This window comes from Pinus tabuliformis, chromosome 2_1, assembly GCF_031772625.1.
Source record: "Pinus tabuliformis cultivar Carrire ecotype Pingquan chromosome 2_1, CPIR1, whole genome shotgun sequence".
Lineage (NCBI taxonomy): Eukaryota > Viridiplantae > Streptophyta > Pinopsida > Pinales > Pinaceae > Pinus > Pinus tabuliformis.
The window spans coordinates 566,909,542-566,922,470 of NC_142299.1; the positions used below are offsets into that span (position 1 = coordinate 566,909,542).

General features: G+C 34.2%; 1 protein-coding gene across 1 annotated transcript; it reads right to left on the reverse strand.

The window, feature by feature from the left end:
• Positions 1 to 534: 534 nt before the first annotated feature.
• LOC149201683 (universal stress protein A-like protein) lies at positions 535 to 1,550 on the reverse strand. Its single transcript, XM_089399791.1, has 3 exons — positions 1,263 to 1,550; positions 945 to 1,167; positions 535 to 851 (listed from the first exon to the last, which is right to left on the reverse strand). The coding sequence occupies exons 1-3, from the start codon at positions 1,459 to 1,461 to the stop codon at positions 764 to 766; spliced, it is 510 nt and encodes a 169-aa protein (XP_089255917.1). The 5' UTR covers positions 1,462 to 1,550; the 3' UTR covers positions 535 to 763.
• Positions 1,551 to 12,929: the final 11,379 nt, after the last annotated feature.

The window sequence follows — 12,929 nt, forward strand, 5'->3', positions numbered from 1 at the left end:
CGGTTCTAGATGTTTTGTATATGGTTCATCCTGTCTTTCTCTCAATCCTTTTCTGATATAACTATGTGTTTTCTGTTCTAGGTGCTTTTATGCACATCTTCTCTTCATGTTTCGGTCAAGTGATGGTTTTGACTACATAATTCCTGATCCTGAGTAGGTAGGTAGGTGTAGACCTGTACAGTGTCAATCCTGGCCCTCTGTTTGCTTCATTCCAATAGCACTTACATCATAATTGGCTGTGCAAAAGAGTGGCATGAACATGGGCATGCTCCAAATCTCTCAGTAAAGGTAATGGTAGGCACTTCTTACATTAAATTAATTAAATACCCAATAGCAATAGCAATGGCAACGACCATCCAACTAACTCCTTCGGTTGAATCTGCCAGTAGAAAATATATTTATGGTAGTTAGAGTTGATAATGGTTGGTGTATCTTCTTAAGACTGGTGTGATGAAGCGTGTAGTACGAATATTATATCCTCTATATGTATTTCAATACTATTGAGAACTGATAAGATCAAGCCTTGGAAGAATATTTGACAAAATAATTTTTATTCAGTTAGTCACAGGAAGTACAGAAGTTGAACTCTTTACAAAGTTACAAAGTTTTATGTTAGGATCATAGCCCTCTATTTTGTTCCACACAGCCTCCCCAAAAACTTACAATCTTTCAATTCCTGATGGAAGAAACCCACAGGCACTAAAAGATGAAATCACAAATCACTCCCAGGCATTTGGAATTCTATTCACAGGCATTTGGAATTCTATTCTGAAAACACTTTTTTGTTGACAACCACAACAGGGCATTTGGAATTCCGGCTGCAGTAGTCACTCACACTGCCCCTGATTGCTCTGCAAATAGTAAATCACATAATTACACACATGAATCTGCATTTCTTTGAATAGATACAACAATAAAAATTACAAATTACAGTAAATAACTACCTAATAAAACCACCATGCCCATGGCTTCCCACGACCAGCAAATGTGCCCCCAATTTAGCCACAGCTTCACATATCCTCTCCTTGGCCTCGCCAGTCACAACATGGGTCTCTGCCTTCACACCATAACGATCGCAGATCTTCAGAGCTCGGTTTAATACCATTTGGGTGCTCCTCTTTGCATCCAAGTCCAGAAATTCAAAAACTTGATTGCTTAAAATATAAGCTGCATGGACAGTACAGATAATTTAGACTACAGAATCCCAAAAAACAGAGCAGATTGAGAAATGGCAAAGTCCAAAAAGTTTTGAAAGTAATTACCAGGACCCGCAGAAAAAGAGGAATCAGTTGACTGGACATGGATGAGAATCAAGTTATACAATTGCTGCTGCTGTTGGATATCTGTTGTTTCATTTGCTTTTCCTGCTTCAATTGCTGAGAGATGTTTGCATGCCCATTCACAGGCGCGCATACTCTCCTCACTCTCATCCACTGCAACCACAATATTCTTCACCATCATCTTAATTCTATGCCCCTTTAAACTTTTCACCAGCTAGAATTGAACAAAGGAAGATGGATTGGTTCTCATCAGTTGCTAGCTCTGGCTACTGATTGTATGGCATTCTATAAATACTAAACAAACACTGTGGCTGCTAGAGAACGGTTTAATATTATAATATTTTTTTTTGGCTAATTGTCTGAATATGGTTACCTATTAATTTAAGAATTGAAGGTATGGTGTACCGTAATCAATTTTAAATCCTAATTGTATCCAAATCCTACTATGCTTCGATTTTTCTGGACTTTTCTTGTTTTTAAACTTTGAAAATATTCCGACTTCCCACATGCCATCAATCTCCAATTATTTTAAAGATATAATAACCATAATTCATGGTAAGAGGTTGGATGACTGGCAACACCTGCCCTGTGCTCCGCCCCATATGAAGGAATTGCATGTGGATGGATGCCAGCTCTGTGCAATAATTTCAAGCACGTCTATTATGAAACAACGCCGTTCACCCAATTCGTTGAAATTGCGGTCAGTTTATGGAGACTTTGCAGGGTTAACGAAATACAAAAGTAATCGGTCTTGTAAGTTATCTTTCTTGACGTACATTATCATTTTTAATTTTTTTAATAATAATAAAGTTGCTTATATCTATATATATATTATTTAGAGTGTTAAATATATATATATATAGATAATTTTGTAAATACCTATTTTAATTTTTTTGGATCACAATTAGAATGTAAAAAAAACAGATTATGAACTTAACTAAAATGTTAGTAACTAAGCAATGGATAAAAAAAAAAAAAAAAAACTAAAAGATAGTATGTTTGATACAAATAGCATAACCCAACGATAGACACAAACGACTTTAGGAATCGAGTGGATCATGCCCCTTCAATACAAGTTAGATTATGGAGAGATCTTTCAATTTTATTATTATTTTTAAATCAAATATTTTAGTTAACAATTTCCATTAAAACAAGATAAAAATAGTTATATTTGTGTACTTAATTGATATAAAACTAAAAATATTGATTTTTTATAAATTAAAAAGTATATTTTATTTTGATGAGTTGGAGAATAAAGAAACATTAATGTATATTGGCATAATAAGGAACCTATCTCATGATTAGTGGCAATTTCAAAAAGATTTGCTAAGACATTTGGTATGGGATATTTGGAAATATCGCAAAGCGAGCTCAAACATATAAGTTATGGATTACGGTTTGGTTTTTTTGTTGGTGGTTTTGTGGTATAGGAGAGTGGAAGGTTGGTGGAATCGATATTGGGTATGCACAGGCCAACAACTTGTGCATGTTTGATACCCTGGTATTTCAGTGGGAAGCTATTGCTATAGGGAGGCAAGAATCTTGGGACGGTCCCAGGGCAAAGTTGCGGCGCATAATTTGGGATCCAGGAGCGAGCGACCGATAGAATTATTTATGTTTCATGGCTTCTTAGTGGTGTTCTTGATGGATGAACTCTAGCACCTGCACAGTGTTCTGGGTAAGTTCATTTTTGTTGTCTGGTTTCTCCTTGTTGTTTCTTTGAGTCCCTATCTTGGCAACAGTCCTTTGGTGTGGAATTTCTTGTGTTTTATGGTGGAGTGTGGTGAATTGGTAGTTTTCTTGCCATTTTTCTCTATTATCTATAATCTTTGGGTGTTGTGTAGTAAGAAGTGGAATTTTACTGTTTGTTGGGGTTGGTTGGGGCATGGAATGTCGTCCCGAGGAAGTTGGGGGAGTATTGTGCTTGATGAGAGGTGGCAGAGCTCAAGTCGTGCCTTAGTGACGCGAGTGTCTGTGGAGAGTAGCACTATCATTTTTTTTGTTGGGTTCAGGTGGTCTGGGGTTAACGAACATGAGGCCTATCCCTGTGCTATCGCACAGTTTCTTTTCCGGTGGTTTGGTGTGCTTGTAGCAATGTTTAGGCAACGGGGTCAGGCTCGAACAGGGATGGGGCCACAGGGCCAATAGGCAGGATGTAGAGGAGCAATGGCTGACGAGGGGGGTGTAAGTGTCGAATTCGATGGGGAATTGGCTCAGGACAGGGCACTTTCTTCGAGCATTGTTGACCAACCTCCCACTTCGGAACAATTGGATTCTCAGATGAGGTATATTATGGCAATGTTGGAGGAGATGCGACAACAAAGGCATGATGATGAAGTCTTCGCCTTCCTGAATGACTTGCAATAGAACCAATGGAATATCTTAGATAGTTTGGGCTCCATCTGAAGGAGTCAATGGTGTACCAATGATTTCGTAGATCAGATGGAGGGGTGTTTAGCACATGTGGAGTATCATGTTCACGATGACCCTCGTCCTCTAGATGCAAGGGAGCAGGTTATGCTCCTGATTTCCCTCATGTCCTGTGATGGATATTGGTTGTCTTCTCATTCTCTCTGTTTTTTGGGACTTATAGTCTCTTTACTAGTTGATATTTTGTAAAGCTTGGCAGGTTGTTCTCAGATTTTGTTATGCTCTCCTAGCCAACAAATCTGATCAGAGTGAAGCCAAGAGAGCAAGAAATATCATGTCTATCTATTATACAATTTTGATGAATTAATAAAACTCTTTTCATCGACAAAAAAATAGAAAATATATTTTTATTTTAAAAGAAATAAAATAAACAATTTCTATAAACTTTATATACTCACCAAAAAAAATTATTTTATTTATCAAATTTTTAATGAAAATGTCATCAAAATTTCATAATTAATAATTAAAATTCATTTCAAAATTCACATCTTATAAATCACATTAAACTCACTTTTTTTAATAAATTACCTATATAACTTTTTAATCAAAACATATGTGATTAATAATTAAAATCATACATCCATTTTTAAGAAAAAATATGTAATAAAAAATTAAAATTCACAATAATAAATATTTATTTAGCAAAAAAATACTTTTTAGATATGAAATTTAAAATGATTAGGAGAACTTTAATTTTGATCAAAATTCATAAAAGTCAAAAAGCTTAAAAACTACCAATTTACTTATATAAACATGTATTTATTGTTAAAATGTATAAAGTACAACCTAAAATAATAATATAATATGTATTGTTTTTTCCTATTGTAAAATTTATATGGAATACATTAATATTTTAAAGAGTAACATTACTTATAATTTTAATGATAATAATTTTTCTCTTCTTTATTTTTTAAATTAATTTTAAAAGTAAAATAAGATAATTTTGCAAGATTTAAAGCATAAAAGTTATTAAAATCTTAATAAAAGAGTTTTAAATTATATCGGGCACATAATGATGTAGGAAAATTGAGTTTTCTTTACAAATTTCATTTTTTTCAATCTAGATTATATGAACAGATTGTAGAAATTTCCTGCAAATTCCCTACAAATCTATCTCTGAGATCTATGTAGAAAATCTGACTGTAGATTAACCTGATAATGCAATATAACTAAAGCAAAATACTTTAATCTACTTCTACAATCAAACTTGCGGAAACTTAATAGATTTGAGCAAGATCAAGCGGAACACATATAACCAGAAGAAGAATCAATACACATGAAACAAAGAAGAATACTCAGGGGAAAGCCTCAGCTAAAAGCCCCACTATCTGTATTATCATACAAGGTGGAAATATATCAAGATTACACACAACTTTAGCCCTCACAGCTAGCCAACTCTCAGTACAATCGTCATGGATGCTCACAGGAAAACAAGGCTTCTCACAAACCTTTTCCTCAGCCCTCCAAGCCTCCTATTTCCTTGCGCAGTTTCTCTAGGTGATCCTCATATTACCAAGTGTAACACTGATCTCACACCTTGTAAAACTGCGCAATCCTCAAGGAACCTTCTCCTTCTGAATGGATGAGTTTCCTTTATAGGAAAACTCATGCAACTGATAGTACAATGTCCATGTCTTTAATCTCAACTAGGTCTTTCTCAAAATAGACATGCATGAGTTATTTATGAGAGAATCTTCAGTTATCTAGAGTACACTAGTTTGATGCATGCATGCATTAACTAACTGAATTCACAATTAGTTCCTCAAAATGTTTGGAACTAATTTAACTAGACATAACTCAGTTAACTGAGCTAACTAATTACAACTCAAATATAACTCATCCTTATCTCCTTAATTAAGGGATAATCTCCTTAATTTAAGGGATAACTGTTGCATGACTTCACAAAGACTTCTAGCTTGAATTTCTCCAACTAATTAATCCAAGATGAATTAATTAATTATTTTTCAAGCAGCTGGTGAGACTAAATTCGAATTTTAATTCTCAATTTTAATTCAAGGACAAATTAAAATTGGAATATTCTTGTTGCCACATTTCAACACTCCCTCTCAACAAGAAAGGAATTCAACTCGATCCCGATCCTGAACCTTTGGAATGTTCTAAATGCAACACTTCTCTCTAGTGTTGATGCTCTAGAAACTCCAGAAACAAAAAAAAAAAATCATCAAACCTGAATCAGTATGATGCATTTGTCATCAAAGTCTCTAACTGCTATTGCCTCTGTCAACTGAAAACTTTGTGCTTTGGCTAACGTCGCCTTTCTGCATTATTGTCAATCCTTCTCTGCACTCTTCAGTATCTGACTGCTCTAGCCTCTATCACTTTGATCTCTGACTACATCAATCCCACTGATTCCTCCTGCTACTATGTACTTTAGGCTCCCGTAGCAAGGTACGATCCATGAGATTAAACCTCTTAATGGACCCTGCCCAATTTCAGCCTTCTTGAAACTATCACTTCACATCTCCCCACCTCACACCTGGAGGTATGGCTGCATGTGATCCCTCTACCTACTTGGCTCGAAATTCCCCCCTACTGGAGGTCTCTGCATGAGTGGATGCCTCCACTCGGTCTCCTCTCAGCATCTTCAATTATGGTTCCTCCACAATTGTCTGAGACTTCTTCTGGATCTGCATGTTGAGAGGTAATTTACTCTCCCTCTCAACCACCAAGTCCCTAACATTTTCCTTGCTCCTCAAGGCTTTGCATGCATCATGAACCTCAAGAGCATATAGGTTCTTGACTCGTGAACCGATCTGCTTCACCTTTCTCGTGGTGATGTGTCTAAGGAAAACCTATCCCTTACTGAAGACAACATTGTAGCCTTTGTCCTCCAACATCGCGATCGATTCCAAATTCTTCTTCAGTCCAGGCACATACTTCACATTTGTCAAGGTAATAAGAGCTCCATGTTCCCTCTGAAAAGAAATTGTGCCAACTCTTAGTACAATCCTCCTGGATGCTCACAGGAAAACAAGGCTTCTCACAAACCTTCTTCTCAGCCCTCCAAGCCTCCTATTTCCTTGTGCAGTTTCTCTGGGTGATCCTCCTATTACCAAGTGTAACATTGATCACTCACACTGATCTCACACCCTGTAAAACTGCGCAATCCTCAAGGAACCTTCTCCTTCTGCATGGATGAGTTTCCTTTATAGGAAAACTCGTGCAACTGATAGTACAATGTCCATGTCTTTAATCTCAATTGGGTCTTTCTCAGAATAGACATGCATGAGTTATTTATGAGAGAATATTCAATTATCTGGAGTACACTAGTTTGATGCATGCATGCATTAACTAACTGAACTCACAATTAGTTCCTCAAACTATTTGGAACTAATTTAATTGGACATAACTCAGTTAACTGAGCTAACTAATTACAACTCAATTATAACTCATCCTTATCTCCTTAATTAAGGGACAATCTCCTTAATTTAAGGGACAATCTCCTTAATTTAAGGGATAACTGTTGCATGACTTCACAAAGACTTCTAGCTTGAATTTCTCCAACTAATTAATCCAAGATGAATTCATTAATTATTTTTCAAGTAGCTAGTGAGACGAAATTTTAATTTTAATTCTCAATTTTAATTCAAGGACAAATTAAAATTGGAATATTCTTGTTGCCACATTTCAACATAGATTTCATTATTTATTTAATTAAATATTATTCACCATATCTCAAAGAATTTAAAATAGCATACACAATAATATAAAGAGAAGAGTTTTTAGCAAATCTGCATTTCCATTAAACAAAGGAAAATTGTATATGCATAAACCCATAATCATATATTTCTCTCTTGGCTTGATTCTACATTCATTTGGCCATTTGTTTTCCCTTTAGCCTTACAATATTTATAATAACATATAAAAATAAAATAATTTTTCTTAAATCCGTAAATCAATCCACAAATCACTCATGCTTTTCAAGGTAGACTAGTTTTTTCCTTATTTACAAAATCTTTGCATATCCATAGCTTTTCTAAATCCTAAAAGCACCCCAATAGTTTATAATATTAATAAACTTTTTCTTATCCTAACAACTTTCTAATTGATACCAAGGTTTTTTTCCTACAACCTCATGATTTATTTCCTAATTTTTTCATGCCTTAAAAGGCAGATTTTCTTCTTAAAAATCTTATCTCTATCTATAGTTCTCTAAGAAATAAAGAAATTAAAATTATTTACAATAAGGAAATAAAATTCCTTTTCCATGTTAAGACCTGGTTTGGAGCTTTGTCTCCAAAAAGCTTGATGACTTGGAAGCTCTAATGCTCCTGCATCAGACTCCCAAGGTAGAAAAAATTCATGACCTCCTGGTCATGTGTCATCAATTTCTGAATCCTCCAGGATCCCAAACCTTGTGTTGTAGTTGTCCTTTCATCTTTGCATGTTGTTGTTCACTTGCTTTGTTGATGCAAGGTATTGCAATTAGCTGAACATTCTTATTGGTTGGATGTTCTCCTCATCAGCATCCACATTCCATCAATCTCATCATCCAACTCTATCCTTAGTTGAACTTCATGTTTGTTTTCCACATGTTGTTGCATATCCTCCTTTGTCATAAAAGTTATAAAAATGTTATTCAATTTTGGCTTACATACCTCCTTTACAACCTGTTGATCATACATTGTAGTGTTCCCCTCATTGTCTTTTAAGACAATTCCCTCTTCTTCCAGTTCTAATTTTGCATATTGAATATGTATTCTTTGGCTTATTATCCTCTTCTCCAACAAATTAAGCTCCTCATACAATTCAACAAAACCATCTTGAATTTTATTTGTAACATCCATGCAATATCCATCACTTGGGTCTTTTGCCAACCACTCTTCCAAAAGTTCCATCTCTTCTTTTGTGCTTCCTTCCTATGGAATAATACTTTCATTTAGTATTCCAATGATTAGAATCTCCTTGAGTATGTCTTCATGAAGTATCTCTTCATCCTTTATAATCTTCTCAACATTATATTCTTGAAGAATTTCTACATCATCGTCATCCTTCATGGAAGCTTCCAATAATTGTCCATCTCTAATATTTGTGAACACATGCTTAAGAAAAAACTCTTCGATCTTAGCCATCTCCTCCAACAACTTCATTTCTTCATCAACCTACATAAGCACATCATCTAAGTGTCATTCATCACCTGCAACCATACACAAAGTGTCAGATTCAAAAATATGAGGCTTCTCATTTGATGCCTCAGCCACCACATCTCCATGTTTAACTAAACTAGTTAAATAGTTCATCAAATTTTTAGTAAATTTTTCATCAACATCTTTAGCTTCCTCTTCATCAAGGAATAATCCTTGTTTAAAAACATGCATTTCATATTTAGTTGTTTTGAGTTCTTCCTTCAATCTGACATACAACCTTTGTCTTAGCTTCATTTGCAATGAATGCCATCTCACCTTCTTTTTCTTCATTGTCCAACCATATCTCTAGTCTTCCCCATATTATTGTAGCAACTCCACTAGTATACTAACACTAGTATAAAATGAGAGATTAGTGGCTATGTGACTAAAAATGTTAGCCACCACAATTTTTTCAAGTGATTTACTACTAAATTTAACTAATTTTAAGACACCCATCTAAAAAATATGAACTTTAATGACTAATTTAGTCTAGGGACAAAATATACAACTAGATAATAAGTGACCCAACTAAAAGCGACTAACCTAAATGACTAATTTGGCATAGGACTAAAATTTATGACTAGATAATAAGTGACAGAATTAAAAACGATTAATGTAAATGACTACTATAGTTCAAGAATAAAAAATAGACAAATTAACAAGTGCAACAAGTACATGAATTAGTCATTTATGCTAGTCACTTTTAATTGTGTCTCCAGAAATGAAAAATTGCAATTTTGATACTGAAAACATGTCCTAATATAAAACCTAAGTTGAAAAGAAAGCATGCCCACTAAGGGCTTCTTGGTTGATGTTTGGCTAAAGAGGGAGCTCTAGACATGTGTTTCTATTTGTCATGTTTTCATATACTTGTTGAATTGTTTCTTCATCCCTCATTGCAACTTTGACAAACCTAGTGGAAATATTTGGATGAGAAACCTAGGACTAAGAAATTTTGTCCAAACTAAGAACCAACTGATATGATATACATAGGTTTCTATTTCCAATTTTGCAATTTTTCCAGCCTGAACTTACCAATGGTGCTAATAATTCAATGTTCTTGATTGTTTGAGAGTTAAGTGGAGCCATCATTCCACATTGAAATGGGGTAATGTCACATGGATATCCTTGATTTTCTTGGTATTTCACCTTTAAACCCTACACAATTCAAAATTCTCACAAGAAATGCAATGTCTGAAGTTCTCATGTCCATACACATTGGCAAGTGTAAAGAAGTGCGATAAATACATAAGCAAGTATGCTGGAATAAATGCATGTCACTTCAACCTTAATGCAATGCTTCACTTATTAGTTAATTTCAAATGCACACAACTTGTAAAGTCTGGGAATATATAACTCACATAATATGTGATCAAAAGGGAACCTACCATTTATGCTTAACATATCCACATTCAAATGAACTCTCTTAATAGCCTTCACATCCATTAGGTGGTCAAAGGCCCTTAAGATTTGGAAAACATCAATGGACTCAAACTTTTTAGCCACTTTAAGAGCTTTTTGTATCATTCTAGATATACATGTTTTAGGATAAACATTAATTATGCATTTGACAGATTATAAAATTTGGTCGTCTAATCACTAATAATTATGCGATCCTTTTTATTTTAACAATGAACAATCCCTAAATTAAACTTAATGCTTTTACTTTATTATTAGTCGATTCCCCTAATCTCTTTACAAAACTTAATTCAATTTTCTGTTTACAAAATTTGGTTCAATTTATCTTTTATAATTGGAAACAACCCCACTCACCAACCCTTCCTTTAAAAGTTACATTGTCTTTAAAAAGCTTATACCTCACCCACCAACCCTTCCACTAAAATTACATTATCTTTAAAATTTTAATAATAATAATAGTTAAAAAATAATATTTACATTATTAATAAATTAAAAATTTCTCATCATCATTATTTCAATTTCATGTCAGATAAAATTGCAAAGCTTTCTCTATTTCCCTATTCATAAAACAAACATCCATATCGATGGAAATTCCGAATTTCACAAACTTTCTCATAACCATATTGTTACTAAAAAATAACCCACTGCAAATCATAGCCATATTGTTATTAAAAAAATAAGCCAGTGCAAATCATAGCCATATTGTTATTAAAAAAATAGCCCATCACAAATAGGGAAAAATGTTTTAAAAAATCATATAAAATTAATAAAAAGTTAAAACCATTAAAATGGTAAAGCGCAAGTAATTGGACTTTATCCTTTTGCTATTTTATGATGGTTTCCAATAGTTTCCTCTGCTCAGTTACGCCAATTTGTAAATTTGCAGTGTCTTGGGCTTCGATCTCATCACTATTTTTTTTTAGGTAAGCTAGGTGTCGATTTATTTTCATAAAAGGATATACATGGCTACAAAGATTCTTTTTTGTTTCTGTTTGCGTTATTGTTTCAGAACACATGTAGGCATTTCAGCTGGCAAGCACCACTTCGGCTTTCATTATGGTATTGCCTTCTCTGTTGCAGAACAACAATGAGTGGGCAGGAGAATCTATTAAACTATTCTTATCACCAAATGAATATTTTTTGTTGAGTCATATTCATATATACTGTGAATCGATTCTAGAGTTTTGTAAGTTACTAGTAAAGAATGTACCTGACCATTATTTATACATGGTGCAACAATGCCGTTGCCTCTTTGCTAGACACTATTGGTGTTGCTAATGGAAGTCAATATTTCAATGAAACTAAGGCAGAGACAATTGTATGATATTTTTCTCCTTTTGTCCTTGAGTTTCCATCCATATTTATTCAAATCTATGTTGTTCAAGTAGGCCATCCATTGCTAAAGATAAGCCTGCTCACATGATGCAACATTTTCAAAAGGTGCATGATAAAGAGACATGGGATTTTACTGCTTTTGTAATACCTTTGTGCAAAGCCATGGAGGCACTTGATAACCTTGTAACGTCTCATGTAACTGTAAATAAATGTATGCACTTGGGAAAATGTTCTAGAGCAACCTCACATTGGATCCCATAAGTGGCTTTGCACAGTATTAAGGGAGCTTCTGCATAAGATTAATATTTTCTTGGAGGCAATGGTAAATATTGTTGTTGAACTAGAGCCATCCACATGTGACGATTTCCCTTTTGGTTGGTATCCATTCCTCTTCATTCTGAAGGGCCTTGATGTCATTCCCAAGATTTCCAAAGATGATATGGAATATTTTCTATAGATGGTAAGTGCACGCTGATTAGATTTAAATAATATTATTCAACAGTTACCATTGCATGATGCTCATTTTTGGTTACTTGAATAAAACTCCCTTCTTGATTTCAATTCTAAGAGGTATCTAGTAATGGTTATGCTTCCAAAGACATAAGAAGATCATGATGAACAACATGAAATTGTAGTTCATAAATCTCAACTTCTTATCTGTTCATTTGAACCACTTATTAATTTTTCATACGGCTACATTTTTCTTTTCTTTGGTAATTGCATCTCTTCATCAATGCATTAAGTTCACCCCATATCATCATTACATTATTCATATCTACACCATTATTCATCATCATATACAATTATATAGAAATAACAACATCACCATCATCAATGCAGCAGAACATAAAGGAACAATAGAAGAAAATAATGCACACACATAGAGACACCAAGATTGGTATGAGACAGGGGAAAAGCCCACTATGGGGAAAACCCTTGCAAATCTTCTTCTTTTTGGATCATCATCAAATGATTCAGCAAAAGAGAGTACAATGATCCATAACTTCTATGCAACAAAACAACTATGATATGCATGAAACAAATCTATTCATGCTTATAATCCCAACCCTAATTCTGATGACTTTAATTTGTTGTCACTGACTGAAGTCAACTGCTAGATACTGTTGTCGCTAAGCTAAACATTGTTGAACACTGTTGCATACTGATAACTCATTTTTGGGTCCTAGATGCACGGAGGAGGATTTTGTAGGTTTTAACCCCGTACAGAAATTACCTGCATACGAATTCTAAAACACAGAAAATAAACAATGCGAGAGCATAACACATAAAACACATATACACAGAGATTTCCCCTAGA